Source organism: Bacillus rossius, assembly GCF_032445375.1.
Source record: "Bacillus rossius redtenbacheri isolate Brsri chromosome 4 unlocalized genomic scaffold, Brsri_v3 Brsri_v3_scf4_2, whole genome shotgun sequence".
Taxonomy (NCBI): Eukaryota; Metazoa; Arthropoda; class Insecta; order Phasmatodea; family Bacillidae; genus Bacillus; species Bacillus rossius.
Window position 1 is genome coordinate 17,689,765 of NW_026962011.1, and position 24,416 is coordinate 17,714,180.

General features: G+C 39.0%; 1 protein-coding gene across 2 annotated transcripts in view; it reads left to right on the plus strand.

Annotated features, from left to right (window-relative positions):
* The window catches only part of LOC134541895 (lachesin-like), a 387,782-nt gene that overhangs the window by 317,088 nt on the left and 46,278 nt on the right, over positions 1-24,416 (plus strand). For both annotated transcript variants that reach the window (XM_063385625.1, XM_063385626.1), the window contains exon 5: positions 5,673-5,868. In XM_063385625.1, the coding sequence (XP_063241695.1) occupies positions 5,673-5,868 (196 nt within the window). The remainder of the gene's footprint in view (positions 1-5,672; positions 5,869-24,416) is intronic.

Below are 24,416 nucleotides of genomic sequence, written 5' to 3' on the forward strand. Positions count from 1 at the left end.
TGTAAAGCAATAAAATAAATAATTTAAATTATAAGAATTTAATGTTTTTATTTCTTGTATTCTGATTTCTAAATAAGACTTAGATCTCGTAACTTGTGCTTCTTTTTGCCTTTTTTTGTTGTTGTTGATAATGGAGCTTCCAAATGTGCTGCCTTTTCGATGATGGTAATTCCAAATGTGCTGCCCTTTCGTTGTCGGTGCTTCCAAATGTGTTGTCTTTTCGTTGTCGGTGCTTCCAAATGTGCTGCCTTTTCGTTGTCGGTGCTTCCAAATGTGCTGCCTTTTCGTAGTCGGTGCTTCCAAATGTGCTGTCTTTTCATTGTCGGTGCTGCCAAATGTGCTGCCTTTTCGTAGTCGGTGCTTCCAAATGTGCTGCTTTTTCGTAGTCGGTGCTTCCAAATCTGCTGCCTTTGCGTTGTCGGTGCTTCCAAATGTGCTGCCTTTTCGCAGTCGGTGCTTCCAAAAGTGCTGCCTTTGTGTTGTCAGTTCTTCCAAATGTGCTGCCTTTTCGTTGTCGGTGCTTCCAAATGTGCTGCCATTTTGTTGTCGGTGCTTCCAAATGTGCTGCCTTTTCGTAGTCGGTGCTTCCAAATGTGCTGTCTTTTCGTTGTCGGTGCTGCCTTTTCGTTGTCAGTGCTTGCTAATGTGCTGCCTTTTCGTTGTCGGTGCTGCCATATGTGCTGCCTTTTCGTTGTCGGTGCTTCCAAATGTTCTGCCTTTTCGTATTCGGTGCTTCCAAATGTGCTGCATTTGCGTTGTCGGTGCTGTCAAATATGCTGCCATTTGTTTTTGCTGGTGCTTCTATTCTTTAATGTTGTTTTGACTCTAGTATTTTAGTAAATTGTTCTTGATTTGACTAACGTATTATTCAAACCGGTTAATGTATATAAACGTGTCCTAGACAGCAGGACGCTCAGTTTGTTACTGCCGTCGACGGTGTACGGATCACCTAGTTTGTTTCTTCTGGTGCATAAGACGTGTAATTGGCTGTTCTTGAGACTTCGATGGCATATTTACCGACTTAAACGTCGTACTCGATGGAGTATGTACCATCGACTACGGGAACCATGACGTCGGCGCCGACGATGTTGGAGCAGATCCCGTTGGCAACGCCTCTGACAACACTGGAGGAGACTTCGATATGTGCTGTTCCACTATCAGCTAAAGTTTCATCAGCATTGAATACTTCAATTAATGAAGAGCGTACTTCGCATCAGTGCAAATACTGTGGTGCATCAATTACTATCACCTCAAATGCTCGCAGACATGAAAGAAGCGGTTGTTCTAATAATGTTCAAAGAATACTATTTCAGTGCAATAAGTACAATAAACTAATTTCACGTCTCGATAGCTTACATCGCCATTATAAAAAATACTCTGAGACGTATAATGAACATGGATATTGATTTGACTCATGTGTTGTACCGGCTAATGAGACTATATAAGTGCTATGAACTTCAGTCCGTCTCTGGCTGTGGTGATGAACGGATCGGATAGACATTTAAAGTCATGTAAAAGGCTTAGTCCGTACAAGAAGAAGACTGTTTGAATCGTGGAATCCAACAGGCTTTGGTAATTTGTCAGTGTTTTTTTTGTACTTGTAGTAGTGTATTGAATTTATGTAATAAAATTTTTTTTAAAAGAACTTGTGGTGTTTTTATTATCTCAAACCTAACACTTTTTTTAGTATTTTTTTAATTAAAGTTGTTCTGTATCGGTCAGGGATCGTACCAAGGACCTTAGTCGATCCAATCAATCATTATATGGATTACATATTTATTTAATGAATTTTGTATTTTTTCCCGCTTTTCTAGCTACATTATTACATGATTTCAAGATGGCGGGGGGCACCTCCATAATAAATGATTGCTGCACTGTAGCGGGTTAGAATAAAATTATCCAGATGGAAATGTACTCTACAATACAAGTACACACACACAATATGGCGTACTCCAGCAGGTGGTAGCTCCTGGTAGCATGTACTGAACATAAAATGTCGGATCCATGAGGGTTGACAAGGACAAAGTCAAATTTCAAGGACAAAGTCAAATTTTAAGGTCAAGGTCAAAGTCAAATTTCAAGGTCAAGGTCAAATTTCAAGGTCAAGGTCAAATATTAAGGTCATGGTCAAATTTCAAGGTCAAGGTTAATTTCAAGGTCAAGTTTAAAGTTCAAGTTCAAGGTTTAAGTTCAAGGTCAAGGTCAAAGTACAAGGTCAATGACAAAGTTAAATGCCAACAGTCGAGGTTAAAGGTATGGTGAACATAAAATTATACTAACATGGTATCAGCACACTCTAGCGGACGAAAACAAGATGGTGATCTCCAGCAGACGAAGACAAGATGGCGGTCATGTCGTCATTCCAGCTGACGATATATATGCTTTGAAAAAAAAAAAGTGGTAGGAGTCAGTCTGCCTGCATCCACCATTGAGGAAGGAGCCTGTCGCCATTTTTAGTTTTTTTTTTGCACTCACCGGGTTCGAACCGAGGACGGTGATCGATATAATCAATCAGAATTCGAATAAGTTAATTTTTAGATGAATTTTGGAATCAATCCCGATTTTCTAACATAAAAATTGCGGATTTCCAAGATGGCGTCTAAATTTCAAGATGGCGACCATAACGATAATTGCAACGGTTACGTCATCATCCAATATGGCGGACAACACAATGCCGGAATTTTCTAGAAAACAAAATGACGTCATCCAAAATGGCGGATCCAAGATGGCTGATCCAAGATGGCTGCCGTGATCTACTTGTCCCGTTACGCTGTTCCCCGTTACGCTATGTCCCGTTACGCTCAACCAAGATGGCCGCCGTGACGTCACAATCCAAGATGTCTAACACCGCCACCACAACCACATCCTGCATCCTGCCGCAGGAGCCCCATTCATATACTACTTTTGTGTCCTTTGAAAACGGAAAGAAATTGACTATAATAATAGATTTTCTATAGTAAATAATATATATGAGCAAGTTTTCAGTACTCGCCAGAAAAGTGTAACATCTTACCTTGGTAACGAGCAAATTGAAGTTTCTAAGGTTATAAATACACTAATAATACTAAACTCGGACACAAAATATAAAGTAAAATTCTTTAAAATAATTTCCAACCTGATAAATACACGAAAATTGTGTTTTCAGCTACATTTATGGACGCAAATCACACGTAGTTTCTGCAACCACCGCTGTAATTCGCTGCCGCAACAACTACGTCAACCATCGAACCATTACATGCATTTGCAGAAAAAATTTTTAAACTATATAATGAAACGGCTCCGATAAAAGCGAAAACGTTATGAAAAAAATACTAAACCCCGGATTTATACCTGATTTTTGACAAGTAAATGTATTATAATACTGCTCATCTTGTTTAACATCGTTAAACAGTTAAAACTTTAAAGTTTCCCTTTGTCTTTGTGAACTTTGTTTTCCGTCATCCGCAATAGACAGCAGCACCGTTTGTAAAGAATTTCCATACTACTTACGTTCCATTCACGGAAATATTCCTACCAAATGCCGTACACAGAGAGCTAAATGTTACACATCAACAATCTAGTGATTTTTTCGTGCTTAAGTTGGCTGGAGATATCTGAGCATGTTGGAGACCCGGGGATGTCCACTATGCATGATTGCATGGTGTGAAGTCTGTTTTTTATTCAGTTTATTGTTGCTATATATTGGTTAGACGCCCAAAACCTTGACTGATATGTTGTGTTTGCATTGGTAAACAGTTTAAACTAACTCGTTTTATAAAAGTGGTAATTTTTTTGCGACGGAGATTCTAATTAATACTTTCTGACCAACATCAGAAGTTATCAGGCACCATTTCCGCAATGTTTTGGGTGGAACAATGTGGCGATGGTGAGGTTAAAAAATTACTTAAACTATGTAACAGCGTGCCGTCTCCTGACAGTTCCTTAACTCCGTGGTGGAGACCAGCGGGTGGCAACTCAAAAAGCGCCAAGTAGTGTTTAACATTGGCACGATAGATGGCGCTACTATAGCTAGATATTACTTTCCTAAATTCATAGAGAGCATCAATACTTATAATACAATAATAATTTATATTTTTTATGAATGAATCATGTTTGAATTAAATAATAAATAGTATTTAAAACAAAAGAATATTATTTAATGGGATTGTTTGTTAAATGTGTTTTTTTTATCCAGGTAACGTGTTTCTATATCAGATCGTTTCCATAATAACTGGTGAAATGAAATTAACATACATTAAATTGTTCATAATCCGGAGTGTTATAACAAAAAAAAAAAACTTCCGACGTTCTGAAATTGCAGCGAACATACTGGGAATCAAAAAATTTTTAAAACTTTAATTTGTATTAATACCCTTTTAACGAGTGCCTCCGATCGTTCGAGCTTTAAAAAACCCGATAAAAACGATTTTTTTCAAGTCGTTCTATCGTCACGCACTTTCGATGAAGTTACTTGGTTTGTACATTGATAGATGGCAGTGTAGTGGGTGATGGTGTACAGAAAAGAAGATAAGGGAAGCCTACGATGTACATTCTGTATTGCACAGATCCGAACAAGCTCCATAATATCTACCTTCGGCCAAACATCGGCATTAAAATGATTTGACAGTATTTTTAATGTACCTATACTGACCCAACATAACCAACCATCCACAATTTTGTAAAGCAATAAACAAAAAAAAAACTGACGAAGTTGGCCGAAGGTAGATATTCGGGATTGTTCGGGTCTGTGCAGTACAGAATGTACATAATTGGGTCTTCAGAAGATGAACCCAGTGTCGAGATGCACGGTGGTTGGTGTAGACGCGGTGTTCCCGGAAGATGGGCAAGTGGGTATAGAAAGAGTCGCCGGTGGTTGGTGGAGACGCGGTGTTCCCGGCAGATGGGCAAGTGGGTACAGAAAGAGTCGCCGGTGGTTGGTGGAGACGCGGTGTTCCATGCAGATGGGCAAGTGGGTACAGGAAGAGTCGCCGGTGGTTGGTGGAGACGCGGTGTTCCCGGCAGATGGGCAAGTGGGTACAGAAAGAGTCGCCGGTGGTTGGTGGAGACGCGGTGTTCCATGCAGATGGGCAAGTGGGTACAGAAAGAGTCGCCGGTGGTTGGTGGAGACGCGGTGTTCCAGGCAGATGGGCAAGTGGGTACAGAAAGAGTCGCCGGTGGTTGGTGGAGACGCGGTGTTCCCGGCAGATGGGCAAGTGGGTACAGAAAGAGTCGCCGGTGGTTGGTGGAGACGCGGTGTTCCCGGCAGATGGGCAAGTGGGTACAGAAAGAGTCGCCGGTGGTTGGTGGAGACGCGGTGTTCCCGGCAGATGGGCAAGTGGGTACAGAAAGAGTCGCCGGTGGTTGGTGGAGACGCGGTGTTCCCGGCAGATGGGCAAGTGGGTACAGAAAGAGTCGCCGGTGGTTGGTGGAGACGCGGTGTTCCATGCAGATGGGCAAGTGGGTACAGAAAGAGTCGCCGGTGGTTGGTGGAGACGCGGTGTTCCATGCAGATGGGCAAGTGGGTACAGAAAGAGTCGCCGGTGGTTGGTGGAGACGCGGTGTTCCCAGCAGATGGGCAAGTGGGTACAGAAAGAGTCGCCGGTGGTTGGTGGAGACGCGGTGTTCCCGGCAGATGGGCAAGTGGGTACAGAAAGAGTCGCCGGTGGTTGGTGGAGACGCGGTGTTCCCGGCAGATGGGCCTGCTGGACGTGGTGGTGCCGCCGGACATCCTGAACGACGAGGAGACGGCGGACGGCGGCGTGGCGCCCGAGAACGGCTCGGTGCGGCTGCGCTGCAAAGCGACCGGTGTTCCGGAGCCCCGGGTGCAGTGGAAGCGCGAGGACCACCGCAGCATCGTGCTGCGCCACGACGGCGGCCGCGAGAGGCAAGGTGCGTGCCGTCCCCCAGTTCCTTCCCTGTTTCCCTGCTTCCCTGCTTCCCTGGTTCGCAGTAGATGCTTGGTACAACCAGGGGGCGGATTCAAGGGTGGAGAGAGGAAATTCCCCTTCTCCTTTAGAGCCCAACATTGCAGAAAAAAAAATGTAATGCAATACAAGTGAATAATTTTTTTAAATAATTTTTGATGATTAAGTGAAAATTACTTTCAATTTATTTGTCCAAGACCTTTTTTTAATGCCCCAAGTAATGCGTTCTATTTGATCTGAATTGTTTTGAAAATAATTAATTTTTTAGGTAAATATATTTTAATGTTTGTTAGGTCGATAATATCAATATATTTATTATATATATTGGATATTATATGCCCACCCCGGGTTTCTATAAACAGGGTTTTTGTCAATAAATTGTTCTATGTTTTAGGAAATACGTCCCCGACTTCCATATCTGGTAAAAGTTTTTTTTTTGTGATTAAATGGATGTTTCCCTCCCCCCTCCCCTAAGACTCATCATTGGATCCGCCCCTGTGTAGAGCTCATGGTTATTGTCATTTGTTTATATATATGAAATACTTTTTTTTTTGTTTGGGATAACACTTGAGTATTTCTCACAAATTGGTGCAATATTTTACATTTTAATTGGTCATTATTTTATTTCATTGTGTTTTCAGTTTACGAAGTTAAAATATGGAAAGCTATTCAGGAAATAATTTACAAATATATTTAACTATTGGAGGTACTGAGACAACACAAAACATAAATGCCCGGGGAAGAATACAAACCCAGTATTACTGCGAACATTATTTTGTAGCGATACCCTTGTTTATATGTAAACAAACAAATTTACAAGTAACTGTACTCTTGCATGTATATTTCAGTTCCAATTACAACAAAAAAAACAGTGCTTTTTGCAACGGAACTTCTACTTCTAAGTCTGAGTCCGGTGTATTGTCTACCAAACGCCCGATCTTGCATCTTCGGTTTTTTTGGTTTATTGTAAATAAATATAGCGGTGTTGATAAAAGGATACTAATGGTCGATTAGGTTAGGTTAGCTACATTATAAATACTTTAAAACATTGTGGACGGTTGATTTGGTTATGATAGCTACATTAAAGATACTGTGAAAACGGTTTCCTAGCGCTGGATAGCTACATATTAATAAGTTATTTGCTAAAAAACCATAAAATGATTTTACAGTATTTTAAATGAAGCTATGCTTACCTAATATAACCAACCATCCACAATGTTTTAAAGTATTTATAATGTAGCTAACCTATCAAATGCTTCTTTTGACTCAAATAAAACCGATACCGTTTTATCCTAATTTACTGAATAATTATTTAAATTACTTCTTGCTAATTTGAAGAATGACATCTTATAAGATAAACCCGCGCATTTGGAGAATAAATGCACGCGATTTTTTTTTCCTTCAAATAAATACACCTGTTGTGGTACGGAAAAATAAGCGAGCATGAACTTCGGGGAACTTCGGGTGTGGCTCACTCGTCTGTGATAAGAAGTCTTCCCATTAACGGTCTTGCGCTTGTCGTTCGGTCGAGAATTTCACAACCTGGTACTTACTTACCATGGTCCACGCCAAATCTAAAACGTCACGCAAGTGATCATATGAAAAATCACGTACTAGCTGATGCGCATCTTGCTTCGCTATGGGAGTCCGCTGGCAGACATTACACGCCCCTCCACGTGGTTTAAGCCATTGCCATGCCACACAAAAGTTGAAAAAAGAAACGTGTGTGGAGTCCACCGTGACAGAAGCGAAGCTTCTTGCTTATTATGTTATTAGGTATAAGAAACACAATTCTCTTTGGATGTGGTCGCAGATAAAAAAAAAAATAATATATGCAAGTATTCTAGCGCTCATATTGTTATTGCGCAAGTACGCAAGTGTGAAAGTACTCAAGTAACCAAGTATGCAAGTATGCAACTGTGCATGTAAGGTGCATCATTTCTACCTCTCCCCTGCCGTCTCCTCCACTACCAGTTTCCCCAAAAGTTAAATATTCCCCTCCTCTCCCGGTTGCCCCACCCCCTACCTAATTATTCTCCTCATGTGATAGGAATTTTCGTAACACTGAAAAATCGTAGCCCCCTCAGCAAAGAAATCACACTTTAAAACAAAAAAAAAACTTTTTAAATCTACCCATGAAACCAAAATAAAAAATCCTACGGTAACCGGACGAAATATGAGATTCAAAAGTTTCCCAAGGGCCTTCAAGTTTGCATTTATTTAAAGAAAAATGTCTAGCTGCGATACCAGGCATTGCCTGGGTAAGAATTTATTATGATCTTAGATTTATAGTGGGTTGTTGATAGTTTGTTAGTACTCAAAATGTAAGCCAACGTCACTGGAAATTGAAATAGTTTTAACATCAAGGGCATTTCAATTTAAATTAAAGGTATTCGTGGTATAAAAATCGTTTTCACTTTTTCTTTACCGGTTTCTATGCGTGCTTAGATTATGCTATTTCAGAGTCTTTTACCATTACATAATTTCGGCAAATTCCGATTCCACAGAAAAATGGTCAAATGAGCCATCCTCCAGTTAGAGGCAGTACAGCGGCATTCCTGGAACATTTAAAGAATTAAAAAATGAAATAGCCGTCACCATGACATGAAGAATGCATCAACAACGCAATAGCCGTTTACATGGAGACGATAGATGAATAATAAATTCAACAGCCGTTGCCATGACGTTTATTGGGAAAACGTGGTCAAAAATTTAAATTTTAAAAAGTAAAATTTAAAAAAAGACGCTCAGCCACTTCCAACATACCTCTTAGGATCGATGGTAGATAAAATGAGATCTAAAACCACAAACGCGAGTAGAAGGAGGTGAGTGGATGTAAAGAAAACTGAGAATTTTAAAAATACCATTTTAGTTTTAAACGTTTTGTTTTTTATTTGTGTCATTTCAACAGTCATAGCCTTAAATAGGCAGGCACTTAAAAAATATTATATCAATCCCGGAGACAATCTCATACATGAAGAACAGAGACAATCACGGGACAACACAATCATAAATAATGATGGCGACAAACACTAAAATAATTAAACAAAAGAAACATAAAAATTATCATCATTTTAAAAGTAATATCCAATAATTAATTAAAAATAGTTATATATACACAAAAGACTTACGTCAAAGCATTAAAATTAAGAATTCAATAGTCTTTAATTGTAATTTTCTATTTTAAAAATGTATCCAGATCATTTAAGCAATTATTACAATTACCAATGCATTTATCATATACATGTACGAATCTAGAATATTGATTAGATGATACTTTTTCACTGCATAGATGCAAGACTTTTACGAAATATAAACTGCAATAGAACTATGGTTTTCAATTTAAAGCGTTTCGACATTAAATAATCGTGACGTGAAAGCTTAAAATAAAATAAAATTACCAAGGTACGTGTGAGACTAAGTCTTGAATGTTTTTCGTTGAGTTCAAAGTCACTGGTTTGAGTGCAAATAGTTAAAAATAACTTTTTGGCTGGGCGAATTCTTGCGGAAAACTTACCAATAGTTTTTTTTTGTGTAAATGGACAACATAGAGTACATACTGTGACCATGCTCGTTTATGGCATGATTTTTTATGGCTTCATTTCAAGGCAAATGAAGCTCAAAAAAGAAATAAGGATTTCAATATCTTTCTTTCGGAAGATGGTTTAAAGTTCCATTTATTAATAAAAATTACACAAGGAATAATATTATTAATTAAAAAAATTAGTAACATTTTGAAAGGTTTAGTTACAAATTTTCTAACTATAGCTACTTGCACCTTTGTCCTTGCTTTTTCACTTCAAAAGGGGTGTAGCTGACCCTATCGCCTCCCTCAACCCCCCCCCCCCCCCCAAAGGCCAACGCGGTGAATACCCTAGCTTAATCTGCTATGGTTTTATTTTGAAATTGATTAGTTTTTCATTTAAATGAAAATGATGAACTCTCGTGTGTTTTGTCATTAAAAAAAGTTTGCGTTACTGTTATACAAATCAAGAGTTCAGTAAACACATTGTTAAATGTTTGTGAAAAAGAAATTATTTCATCGCCATATATACAATGGTATTCAAGTTATGTATGAAAAGTACCATATTGTATTCCTCACTCAAAAATATTACTACCTATATATATTAAGTTGTATCGGAATCCTACATATTGGCTTTTAAGTATTTTTTTTTGTAACAAAGTTGTATAAAATTTTTTTCTTTAATTTTTATTATTTCGGGGATAAATAAATTTGCTGTAAGGGAACATAATTTTCAAGGGAATTGTTTCGTTCAAAATCTGCGGAGCTAAGGACGTTGCGCAGTTGTTTATTCAGATTGTTCCGACCTGCGGCCGGCATTCTCACGGTCCCTTCCACATATGCGCCCTATAAGGGTAGGGTAGGAGAAACTTCCAGTTTGTTTTATATACATTCCAGAGCTTATTTAAAACAGAACTGTGAGGGATCGCTCCCTGTTGTTTGATCGGGAGGGTATTAAAGCTTCGGCAATGACCAGCGGCTGGGGCCACCAACCCAGCATAGTCACCGCCTCAGCCCCGTAACCTCACTCAGCTGACCAGACAGTTGGCTGTGTCCTGAGCCCTGAGACTTTATCAGCACTGCTGGTGACTTCCCCGACCTCCCACGTCACACCGGGACTGGTGGAGGCCTATGCAACTGTTTAGTCGGCAGGTCTCCGCGTGTTGTCCGAGCACCGAGTCTCGCCGCCATAGCGTTTCCGTTTGTTCCGCGGCGCATCGTGTTCGAGGCCGCAGACACGTCGCTCGGCGAATGGGGGCTCCCGAAGAAGGGATAGCTTCCACGCCAGGACATGAAGGTGGTCCGGCATGGGGAAGAGCCGGTGCCAGTCTGTTAGCTGAGCGAGGTACAGGGCTGACGCGGTGACTATGCTGGGTTGCTGGCCCTAGCCGCTGGTCATTGCCGAAGCTCTAATACCTTCCAGATCAAAAAAAAAAAAGAGAGAGTGATCCCTAGCAGTTCTGTTTAACTTATATAGCTCTGGAATCTAAAAAAAAAAAAAAAAACTGGAATTTTTCCCAATCTACCCTGATAGGGCACACATGTGGGATGGACCGTGAGAATGCCCGGCCGTAGGTCGGAACAATCTGCCAGTCCGGCGCAGTCGTTATTGCGAAGTCACCAAGAGCGCTGGAAATGCGCGAGGCGACTGAGAAGTAGAGTAGGTATAGTCGGTGAGGCACCACGAGCCTCACCGCGGTTCGCAGTGCCGCGGGCGCTCGCGAGCTAGGTCCTAGGTACAGACCCTCTGGTAGAGAGGGGCCTGCAGTGACTATACTTACTGCGCAGGACTGGGCATGGAGAGCACGACAAATAAATGGGAAGGTCCTTAGAAATACCCGTGGGCGTTTCAATTGAAGGACGCTACGAATAATTCCGTAGAAATGTCATAGGCGAAGAGTGCGAAGATCACTTAACCTATTGCGTTCCCTCTCCCCAATCCCCTTTTCTTTTTCCCTTACCTAGCATCATTCTTCACTCCTCCCCTTTTTAGTCCAGTTTAACTCTGGACCATTACATTGCGCTGTTTTTCTAGAATTCATTTAACAAGCTATAGTCTCAGTGTTGTGACAGTTGTAACCATAATATAAAGTAGTTAATTATTGTCTCTTTTTTTTCACTTCCTGCAATAAAACAACGGATGCCACTCAATCTGTACATTTATCAGAATATTCATCACAAGAATATGTACTCCATCATGTGCTATGGCTGTTGAATATTTCATGTTCAATTGACTTAGAAAAGAAGACAAATAAATTTAAGATGTGAAGAATCTTTCCACCTGAAGGCCATGCCTCATGAACAGTGAACAATACTTCTTCATTAGTTTAAGTTTTTTACAGAAAAATTTTAAATTATGAAACTTGTTTCACTAAACTCATTAAAAAAATAACATGCATGTATTTTATGGTTGACCACAAAATAATTTTGTTGTGTCAAGCAAACGTTTGCCGTTAATAATAATGTGTTCACATAGATTCCGAAATTATGTTTTGGTTATCAATTTTAGTAAGATGTTGATTATTAAAATGTGGTGATAATAGAGAAACATTCAAAGAAAATTCTCTAAAATAATATCATCGCAGGAAATGTAACGCAACAAATAACGCGGTAGATGCTCACCTAAGTGACATCGTGATTCTGTGAACTTCCTTGCTGGAAGCCTTCCCAGTTTTCGAAACCAAATCAACGTTAATGGAAATATCCCTTTTCCGTTTGTTCACGAAAAGAGTAAAGCCGTACGGCTTTCATTTTCCAAATCGATTTTTCAATTATATTTTAAAAAGCAAAATATAATTATTTTATTACTTTTTTAAGCCTTACCAAAACATCAAGAAAAAATATTAAATATTAAATTAAAAAAATAGCATAACATGACTTGCTCTGACAAAACGAAGATTCGCTTTCTAACCCCGTAGTCACAAGTCAAATTCACGTGTTGTTACCTTAAAACGATGGATCTGCATTTACCAGTCTCAAACGCGAGAAACACTTCAAAATAATTAAAACAGTTTAATAAAGTAATTTTTACAGAGTTCGGAAAAAATTTAAACATTATTTACTTTTTCGTTTAGTTGGCTCTTTATACGTCGCAAGATTTTAAATTCAGACACCAGCGTTATTCTTGATAATTTAATAAACATTGAAGTCAACAATAGGTTTTTTTTTAATTCAACAGGTGTTAGACCTACAACATTATTGAAACTTTAATTTTAATTTTTTTTTCAAACCGTGTAAAAAGCGTCATAGAACGCCAGAGAAATGTAAACTTCGCACCAGCAAAGAATACTCGCGTAAAGAAAAGAAAAAAAAGGATTACAACAGATTGTGAGGGTTTTTTTCCTTGTGCAATCTGCATTTTTATCCGATTAAATTTTAAGAAGGTACCACGGAAATGTGGTTTAAGATTGGCGGAGGCGTGAATATTCATGGTGGAAGCGATGGTAGAAGGCCACTTACCACTCGACTTTCAAGGCGTCGTCTAATGCATCTAACCTATAAATGCTTTCGGGACCTTGTTTTCAGCATTTCTCTATAGTGAAACCACCTGTGTGCTGATTAAGGTTTCTAGTTAATACTGGAAAGCTATTCAGGGAACGGTTTACAAATATTTTTAACCAGTGAAGTTACTGGGACAACACAAAGCATGAATGCCCGGGTAATAAACTGAACCCAGTATTAATTCCAAAAACATTTTTCGTAGCGATAAAGTTGCTTTCATGTAATGTGCATATTTATATATGTGTATGATTTTACATAATTATTTCAGTTACATTTACAAAACAATTTTACTCTGTAATTATTTCAACAATTTTTATGGCTTAACTACTTTCACATGTTTGATATTGAAAATGTTCCGTCGTAAAGGAAGAGATGATAAAGAGATCTACAAAACCAAATCATAGTGTTTATTCGCAGTATTATTACTGTTTTTTTCAAGCCCAAAGATTAGTTTAAAACTAAACGTAAATGACTTCGAAAAGGGAAAACAATGTTGCCATCCCATCACTATATATTTCAAGCTTTCCAAATCAATTATGTACTATGCTATAAAAAAAATGGTATGTATTTCTAAAACTAAACATTACAACAATTTATGGAGAGGAATATTATTCGAAACCAAGATTGCGTAATTTTCTGTTCCTATACCTCCCATTAAAGTGTCTGTGGTATGTTTCAAAGCACTGTAACCGGCGTATTTATTTTATTTAAAAGTATAATGTAAGTATTATTTTTGAAAGAGTAGAGTTAGAGAAACTCAGTTTTTTTTTTTGTTTTACGATATAATACGCGTGTTTGTAGTAGCATTACACACCTATAAACCTATGTAAGAAAGCGCGGAAAAGTAATTCTGCACGGTAAATCGGTTTATCGTATAGAGTGTCGTAATGTAGGGTAGGGGGGAGTAGGCTATATTTCCCACAACCATGGCCTAACATTCGCCCCTCTCATCTAGAATCTTGGGTCGCGTGAGCCATCTCTTCCCACTTCTCAATCTTTTTTTTTTTTTACCTTCTGACTCAACGAAAGAACGATAACTTTCCAAGGATTTGCCCCACGGACCGCAGCCAGTGTGAATCCGGACTTGGCGGACGTTGCAAATGAGCGAAATGAGATGTGCGAGGCACATCTCCGCCCTTAATCCGGCAGAGGAATAAGGATGCCCCCCTTTTTTTTTCTCTCTGACGGCGGAGTCCGCGTGCGAAGCGTCCGGAACAAACGAGCCCCCCCACACGGGCGGACCGCTCGCCATTTTCGCGCTGTTGCGCGACTCCCGCGTGACGCTTGAAGGATGTGTCTGGTGCAATGATGGGAAGGGGGGGGGGAGGCGCGACAGTGCTGCCACTCCACTCAATCCTCCCCCAGGCCGCGCGCGCGCGCTCTACTCGGGGCGACCGCGCCCTACGCCCGCTCCTGAATATTAATGGAACATAAGGCGCGCGGGGGTTGGTACGGTTTTGATGGTAGTGTAGGGGAGGGGGGGAGGAGGGAGGAAATTGAAAAGCCACCGTAAAGTTTCCATCCCTCTTTCCCCATCCGCCGCTATGTGCCCTGGGACGAAGTACCCCGCGGGAAAGGGGGAAGGGAAGGATTACTGTTATGGCAACGGACGAAAAGGGAGAGAGAGAGAGAGAGAGTTTGATGGGGGGTACGCCGCGTGGAAGACGTGGGGTAGAAATCTTACTTGCTTAAACATTTTATTTCCTCTTTCGCCGTCGTTTCCCGCCTCTTCTCGGAGAGTTGGGTTATGGATGGATGGAATTGGTACAGCCAGCGGGAGCGTAAGAATATCGTAAGTCGTTCCCAACTTTTTTTTTTTAAGTCTGATGTTTTCAGCTGTGGGTGTACTACCTTAAGCGCGGGGCGGATCGGGGGGCCTTGAAGGAAAACTTGCGACAACTGTAATAGATACACAAATTAGATTTTTTTTTTTTAACTGCGGCGGGGTTTAATATCCGGCGCGCATGCGCGAGGCGCAGCGGTCTGGCAGCTGCCGCCCAGGAGGCAAGGCAGAAAAGGAACCCCGAACAGAAATGCGTAATTGAATTGAGACAAGTTTAGGGACGGCGTGCTTATTTCCGCATGTTGCGATCCGCGCGCAATAACTGCTCGGGGAGGTCTCGTGCGGCAATTAAGATAGTATCTCACCAAGTCCCTGCACCGTAGTTTACTTTCGAATCTAGTAGCCTTTTTTGTGCTCATTTTACTAATGCCAACAATGTTTATGAGCTAATTATACACTGGATGTCCAAAAAAAATCATTATTTAATTTGATTTTCTTATGAAAATTAAAATCGACATGCAGTTGCCCGCCTGGGCTAACACTCATAGAAGCCGAGGGACAGACGGTCGTTACGGCCAGAATGAAGAATGCATCAGGTGAGATGGGTGGCGACTGAATTTATTGTTGGAGGGAAACTGGAGAACCTCGAGTGAACTCACAGGCAACGGCAACGTACGCTACGTTTCCCACTTGCAAAATATTCGGGTTTGACGCCACTGGGAATCGAACCTCGGCCACCTCGGTGTAAGGTGTGTGTTCTAACGTTTCGACTACTGCACTTCTATCAGATATTCTTTTATTATGTAATCGGCACTCAAAGTAGAATTACTAAATCCGAAATACCAAAATGTGAAAATATTACAAACAGCCATAAATCACTCCAAACTCTTTCTTGGGTTACGGTAAAAATATCACAGGGAACGACACTACCTATGAACTTCAATAATAAGTCACAGGGCTTCGTACTGTTTCTCAACGAAATCTTTACCCAATGTATTATTATCATTAAATAAAAAAATAATGAAAAGCGCAGATCGCAAAGAGACCTCTGAAAAAACACATAAACTGGTTTATAAAAAAAATACTAAGTCTAAATAAAAATCCTAAAACGTCCAGCTACGACAGTTCTCGTGAGAATTTTTATTCCTTTGGGTAGTACCATGTCGTAATAGGGTTAAAAACTATTTCCTTCTCGAGGTCTTGGGGAAAATATCGGAATAATGTCATTCGCGACCAAAAGTGACTGCGACGTTGGATCCATCAACAGGCGCATAAGTTCTGTGAGCACCTACCAAACCACTGAAAGATTTGGCAAACCCTGAAAATGTTTCCTTTCAGTATTGCGTGTTCCACACTCCTAAATTATAAGTGTCATTTCTACATTTCCAGACAAACCTTCCCGACCGTCACGCAAAAAAAAAAAATAATTATGCAGAAAGCACAAGTTCGGGGACACGCATAATTAGGTTCGTGAAAGTACTAAACCATGCAAGTTCAGTATGTTGGTCCCTCGTCTCGGACACGGCTGGCGCGCACCTTGGAGCCAGTAGGTGCTGCAAGTCCAGCTATGCCTGGCACTATCGCTACCCTGGTCAAATGCCCGCGCGGGCCAAGTTGTGCTGTGTGAGGTGTCCGGGATGGGCTCGGTTACATTGCTCGGTATCGCTGCGCTGAACTGAGCAGTAGCGTCATTTATTGCGGAAAGCAAACTGGAAGTCTCGCCAAATTGTTAAGGTAGCTCACGCCCAAGATATCCTAAAAGTTTATGATTCTTGTGGCAAGAGAACAATGGTTACCTAATTACGTCACTTCACATAGACGGGGCTCTGAGGCCAGTATTCTAAGACACAAAAATAAGGGTTTAGGGGTGTTGAATATGCTGTACCTGTACTTTAACCATATTCCTAGTGCACGATAGGACACTACCAGTATCTTATTTTTAGGTAATAGATTTTGGTACCCTGTCCGTTTCCGATCTATTTCTCAAATTCCGTGCTTGTATAGAGCTCAGTTATTAGTTGAATTCGTCCAGATGGCAAACCCGCGTCTGACGTTATGAACTGGTACGTAAACAATTTCGTGGACATCGAGGGACGTAACGAACGTAATGGTGTGTCAAATGAAAGTTTATGATAGTAATACATTTTATACATTTTAAAGATCATAACAATAAATAATCACAACTTAAAAAGTACTTGAGACCATTTTTGTGTGATAGTGTTGCTATTTGTAGGATTTTTGCCGTAAAAAAAGTATTGATGACTGCTAAACGTCCGCTAGAATAGCCTCGCGCAGGGCACCGTTTATTAAATCGGTTGCCGTTTTATTCCCTTACTGGGGTTTGGTTTGGACACGTTCTGGAACACGGCCCGCGAGTAAGGTTACGGTTGTGACCCAACAAGGCAGTGCTTATTCGCTACCTTACCCGAACGTCTTGGAATTCTACCCTAAGGAACATGCAGAATTCCAAAGAGAGATAAGTTGGTACGAAGACGATTTGGGAAGGGGCGAGTTTGGTTGTTAGAAAATGGCCACGTTAATTGAGGGTCATTTTGCCAGTGTCAGCGCACGGTACACGTGAAGGAAAATGAAAAAATGGGGGGTTACCGCTACTTCCCCGGTGGCCTCAAAACAATATTAACAGTAAATATTTCATAAGTTTATAATTCAACCTTGGAGAAGTTAAATTTGACACCTTAACGAAACATATCGTCTACTCACAAAACAAATGAATGAATGAATGGCTCAACCTTCCACCTAAATCAATATCATCACAGACACCGAGAATGGAGCATTGACGGGGAAAAGATGTGTTCGGGGAAACAGAAAACTCAACGGGCCACAGCAACCACAGCCAAGTTTCCCACTTCAGAATAAATCCGAACTTGTCCCTGCCGGGAATCGCATCCGTATCGTCTCGGTGGTAAGCGAGTGATCGGGACACCCGGAAATCACGGCACCACAGACAACAAAGACATACTACGCCACTGGCCACAAGTGACATTCTGTTGTCTACGTTCTTCTCTGTGATAGCTTGTGAACTTCTCCTTTGTTGTGCGAGGATATAGTTCTAGTACACGCCAGAATTTTTTGAAAATTTTTATTCATATTTTATTTTTAATATTATTGTTATTTTTTCTGTGATTTTCTGATATTGAGGAAAACGTGCATTAGTTTTCTCCGTATGCTGCTGATTATTCCAGCCGATATTTTGATGGTATTCTTCGTGTGCTACTTATTATTCTTGTCGGACTTCCTGACATCCTCCAAGGGCTTCTGGTTATTTCTGAGAAATAGATCTCACCACACAAATGAGTCACGTAATTTTATTCAGAGTAACAATTAAATTATGAATTTCTGCTACACATTTTATTACTAATAATTTTTTTATCATGTGGAATTCAATAAAAAAATTGTTTTAGGTAAACAAATATTAGACATTTTACCTACAGTAAAATACTTGTATTTCACACTTACTAGTTCGTTTGCTCGGTCTCAGCATACAATGTTGATCAGTATAAAGGCATTTGGTACTTGGCATGACCTAAAACGTCTGAAAAAACTGCCCCCGACCTGTGCTAAAACATCTCGTTCAGTCTCTCATAAACACGGTTTTTGATATCTTTGTGACACAGTTTATGGCGATTTAACTAAGGAACAGTGAAAATTACTTCAGCCGATTCAGTACATGTGTTTCCGTATTATTTATAACTTTCTGAAGTACCTGGCGTTTCCCGGGTTGAACACGGGGTGTAGGGGATTATTATTTTTTGTTTTTGAAATATCGGATGTAGATATTAATTTCTTTCTTAATTTGAACGTCAAGCGTTTCAAATTTGATCAAGAGTTGCCCAAATTTTGATTTAAGTGTGAGAAAAGGGTAATGTGATAGCGTTGGTGAGAGGGGGGTGGGAGGAAAGTAATGTTCAAAATCTCATGTATTAAATTAACTTTTTGTTAAAATCAGATGCAGACAGTAGTGTTCTCATTTTTAACGTCAAGTATGCAAAATTTCATCTAGGAGGGCCAAAATACTGATTTAAAGATTTGGAAAGGAAAATGGAGTCATTTTTGTAATCATATGTTTTCAGTGAACTTATTTTCATATCATTGAATGTTGACGATAAAGTGAAAAATTTTTTGTACGTAAACTCTTCAAACATTTCACAGAGGAGAGCCAAAACTTTGCTTTAAGGATTAGTAATGTGGATTCTGAGGAGTTATTTTTAAACTTCTGTAGTCTGAAAGAAGGTTTAACAGTAATTTAATTTTTATTTTTAAACATAAAATATGAGCAATTTCATCAAGAAGTAAAGAATTTCTGAAATGGTTGGGAAAGGGGAATGAGGTAGTTTTCATAAATTCCATGTAGTCAATAATCCTTTTATTTATTGAAATTAGCTGTAGACGGTAATTTTCCTCCTGTTTTAAACATCAAGTGTGCATGTCATTTTTAAGTTTTACTAGTGGGTACTATAAGTTGTGAGAAAGGTAGACAGGAGTGGTTTTTCGAAATCTCAGATAATTTAATGGGGTGAATTTGAATTAAATGTAGACAGTTAATTTTCTTTCAACATGAACGTCAAGGTATCAAAGTTTCCTCAATAAGTACCTCAATACTGGCGTATGGGTAGTAAAGGGAATTCAGGGTGATTATGGAAAAGTCAATAAATATAAACGTTCATTATGGCCAGAAGTTAAAATGCCATTTAACATAAGAAGTAAGTCACGCTTTACATATAAATAAATTAAATATTTGCTTTACATAATGTAAAATTTAAAAAAAAAAAAATTATTTGCAGTTAATCGTCGATGGAAAAAAATTATTTTAACTTTGATTAGATAAGCTGTAGCATTTAATTTATGTTCAATTAAAAGTTTGAAAAATATATGAATGTATGACCGTTTAAAAATTAACGTTATTGTTGTAAATTCAAGAGCCATTTTTGTGTCAAACGTCTACTTTCGACACCTCTGCAACACCTAATCTGTGAAAAACTAGGTCGATCCCTAAATAAAAATGTGTTTTGAAATATTTTTCATTGAACTGATGAGCTAGTAAGTTGTCCAAGCGACTTAAAATGTTTTCATTTAAACTAAGTATCTTTCAAACTTTTTCACTGGTTTAGAAATTTTGGAAATATTACTTTCCATTAGAGTGCATTAGTAAATATACCTACAACTTCAATTTGTTATCTAAAAACTCCAAAGAACTACAAATTTGTTGCTGTTTTCTTTCAACAAAGAGTGGAAAACTTAGTAAAGAATCAAAGATTTGAGAAATTAAGTTTTTTTAAATTATAAATATACAATTTCCCTTGAAAATCTTTAACTAGATTATTGGGAAAAATTTCGCAGTAAAAGAAAAAATATTTCCCGCCGCGGAGTCGCATTCTCTGAATCCACCAGTGACTGAGAGTTCTTCCTTCCCAAATGTTGCGTATTTTGCGTCACGTCCAGACAATCAACTAACGAAAGCTCGGCGGGGGACGTGATTCCCGTTCGACTTAAAGGCCCCCGTCCGCCCTCCAGGGAGATGCGCGCGCGCTTCCAGGGAAATGTCCCTCTCCCCCGGGCAGGTTGGCAATGCCGACGCGCCGTTACGCCCGGCCCGGCGGGGCGAAGCAACCTTTCGCGCTGGTTCGGATAAATAAGACGGGACGAGGCTCGGGTATTTGATTCAGGAAATCGGGTTTTTCCTCCTCTCAGTTAAGAGGTTTTTGGGGGTAGGAGGAAAGGGTGGGTTCTGCGGGCTGGTTCGTGACTATTGGGTAGGGGAAAAGAGAAGGGGGGAGGGGTGCACGAGGACCGTGGAGGGGGTTGGGGAAGTGAGCGAGTAGGGAAGACGATGTGTCGGTTCCTCCAACGCGCGAACTCCGAAGGCGTATCGCCAGCACTCCCGCCGCTTGCGAGGGACACTTCCCGCAGATGCGAACAGATACCGTAAGAAGGGAAGAGAGAGAGAGAGAGAAAGAGAGGGAAGAAGGAAGAAAGAAAAAGTGTTGGAAAGGAGGGGGTTTGAAGCAAGTATCTAGGAGGGATTGCCGCGCATATACGAATCGATAACCAAGACGGGAAGGGGTGAGAAGTAAGTACCGCCGCCTCGGCGACGGAGGACAGAAAACCTGGCACTGCAGAATAAATAAAAGCAAAGAAGGAGGAAAATAAACTTTATTTGCGACCGTCCCGGATCTAGTCTGAGAAGTTCTGGTTTTTGTTGGGCTGGGGGAGAAGCGGTGAGCGGAGAGGTGCGGTTTCCTCTCGTGGGGCAGATGCGTCTGGAGAATTGTCTTCCTGTCTCTCTCCCCGCTCAGCATCCCTGCTCCAGCGTCTCGCACGCGCTCAGACAACCTCTTGTTCCGCGCGGGAATGTGATAGATGTACCACGTGTACCCACGAACTAACACCGCCTTCATTTTACAAGAGAAAAACGGGAAAACCCTTAAGTTCATCTCTACAAAATATTACATGTGAAACATTTAAAAAATATTAATGATGAGTACCTCTTTAAATATAGTACACAATGTTTTTATTATAATTGGCTAAACAATATGTTCATATAATTTTAATTGCAACTCATAATATTTGATATCTGCATGCTTTTTTATTTTGGCTATGACATTAAACATTTAAATAAGTTACACTATATGGACAGACGTACCTGTAATATAAATATCTAAGAAGATGTAATTTCTGCAAAATTTACATATGACATAGTCCATATTTTAAAATATTTATAATATAACTGTAAAAATATGAATAGATAAAAAAATGCTTTGTATTAATGACTGAGATTGACAGGAAATTTATGTATCATCATTAGAGACCCGTGAATTTCGCGGATTGAATGACCTCCAGGATAGACTCCACTATCCTCTACGCACTCGGGCAAATGCCAACTGTTCATTGGCTGTTGACTTGTGAGTCATCTCGACTGGGTGGCCTGTGATTCGACATTTCTATGAGTGAGGGTCTCTAATTGGCCCTCAGTCCTCCAGATTAACAGAGAACCAATGACAGAAGCAGCTTTAAGGTATAATTATTTGAATTTTAGCATAACACGAAATGAATCCGCGAAATTCACGGGTCTCTAATCATCATGTAAATAAGATATTTGTGAAACTTACTGCCACTTAAGCGTAATAGGTTCCAACCGTTTCATTTCATAAAATTTCGTAAACAGCTAAGAAAAAGGATTTAATTTTTTTTTAATTCCTTCATTATAGTATGGATACATTATTATTCTACGTAATGTCTTATTTAATTCTACTAGTATTATCGTATATTATCAAATAAAACCTAATTTGGAAGTTGTCCTTTGTATTTACTGTCATTACTTTGCAATTTATGGTTGTAAAATCTTATTTGTCTTTAAGAAGTACTCCAACCACTTGTTCTGGTGATAATAAAGACACGTGGAATTTTATTGGTTGTTAATATGTTTATTTTTTTTCCCAATCACAGCTTTGAACACTTCGATCAATACACGATGTGGTTCATAAAAACATTCTAAATACATGGCCATGGTCAGAGACACATTTAATTTTTAAGTCACATACGTTGGTACCAGAAATGAAATATCAATAATAGCAAGATTTTCAATGTCAAACAGATATTTAAAAAAGGATGAAATAATAATAATTATGTACAAAATAAAACTATAATATAGTTTTTGATTTTGTGGTGTAAATTTTATGTTGGCTAAATGATATTTTGAAATTAAAAAATTCGTAGCTCTGCTACATTTTACAAAAAAAAAAAAAACCTTTGGAAGAAGTTTTAAACAAGGAATAAACAAACACGCAGAAGACAAAGAAAAAGAAGAAGGTGTGGTTTCCATCTTGCCTACGTCTACTTGTTATCCTCGTCTCCTTTTGTACACAGCTGCGAGCCGGGACGAAAATAAAGGACGGGAATCAGTCCACGACAATTACAGCGAGGCAGAGTGATGCCTGGGAAATTTACTTTTTTTTTCTCTCCCCCGTCTGTGGCAGACTTGGCTCGGACCGGCAGCCGAGATTCCAATCAGCCATCCGCGAGGCAGGCTGCAGGGATCCACGCGGTCTTTGGGGACTTGCTTCGTCCCGCCAGATAAAGAACACACCATTTCATTCTTATTTCAAAGAAAATTCCTTCCAGCCTTTTTTTTTTCACCGAGCTGTTGCGGCTCCTTAATCTTACTTTCATATTTCTCGGACGCCGCATTGTGCCGCCGCTGCGTCGCGTGAATGTCTCTTCTTCTTCTTCCAGATAAGGAGGATAAAATAAAACAGGACCTATAGAAATTGCTTCACCAGTTCTGCTTGGCTTGGTACCGCAAAGACATTACGTGTCTACGGCACGACGTGTATTGTTTCTGCGGTAGTTCTGACATAAGGAATTATAATTAAAAATTAATATTCTTGTCAAGTAAGAACGATGCTGCTAAAATAATAATTTTTAATCTTAATTTAAGTATGCCTTCACAGCGGGAAGATATTTAAATTGTATTACATTTCAATTAACGGAATATAATCTTTATAACTACTAGTGAGACAACTATCTAGATTAAAGTGTAGTTTCACCTTTTGAATTTTTTAAACGTGGTTTATAAATAGAAATATTATTATTTTAAATATTAAGAGCTTCTCATATTTTTCGCAACAAACGTTTTGACTTATATTTTAACATAAATGCTTAGTGGAAAAATTATTTAATTTATTTATTACATTTAAGGAACACTTATGTTAATTTGAGTGCTATTTATTGTAGTGTCTAGGTACTTAAAAATGCCTGCAGTCCTGAATACACATAACTATATTTCACTTTAAGATTAGTGTTAATGTTTTATTACTCGGCATGGTTCTTCGTAGATAAGCAGTGATGATATACTGAACGCATCATGTACGTAGTGAGATTGCTTTTACAGTTTTATCACATACCTCTTTCTTTTTTCTTTCTCCACTGTATCACATTTGTCTCACGTCGACTGAAGTGTATATTTTAAAAAAAAATACAGTTCTTGAAGGGGATTTAAAAAAAAATTATGTTGTATTTTAAATGGAAATATTTATACTATCTTATTTTTGCAGTCAGTGATAAGTTTAAATAACATGTCTGTTTCACTTGGCCCAAAAATGATAAATGCATAAAGGTTCAATTGAATTTTTGTTCATTATATCATTAAATATGCATCTTAAAGCACACTTCGAAACTGTTGTCTTTCTCTCAAAAATTATGCTAAAATTTTTTTATAACTTTCAAATTAGCATTATATATTTAATCAGAATAAGTACTTGGAGTTGTAGACTTCAATGCTTATTACTATAAATCGCATTAAAATTAATAAAATCGAAATTGAAAGTTTAAAAAGGCCTACAGGAAGAAGTATTCGATAGTCCAACTGCACTTATTTAGACCAATTTTATTTCTTATTTCCCAGTGAAATTTTTTTTCGTTGTAGATATGTAGGTATTGTAGTAATTATCTATAGCGCTCTTTTATCAGAAAACGGATCCTCCTGTACTGTGCTTAAAACGATATCTCAAAGTGTACCAGATCACTTTCTGCTAATATCATATGTAGAAACAGAATGCGTAAAATGATATAAACGCCACCAAATATTACACATCCACATTAAATTCTCTTGATTTAAATACAGATAAAACGACAAATAACATTTAAAAAATAAACGCTGTAGATAAATAATTATCTTATACAAATTACT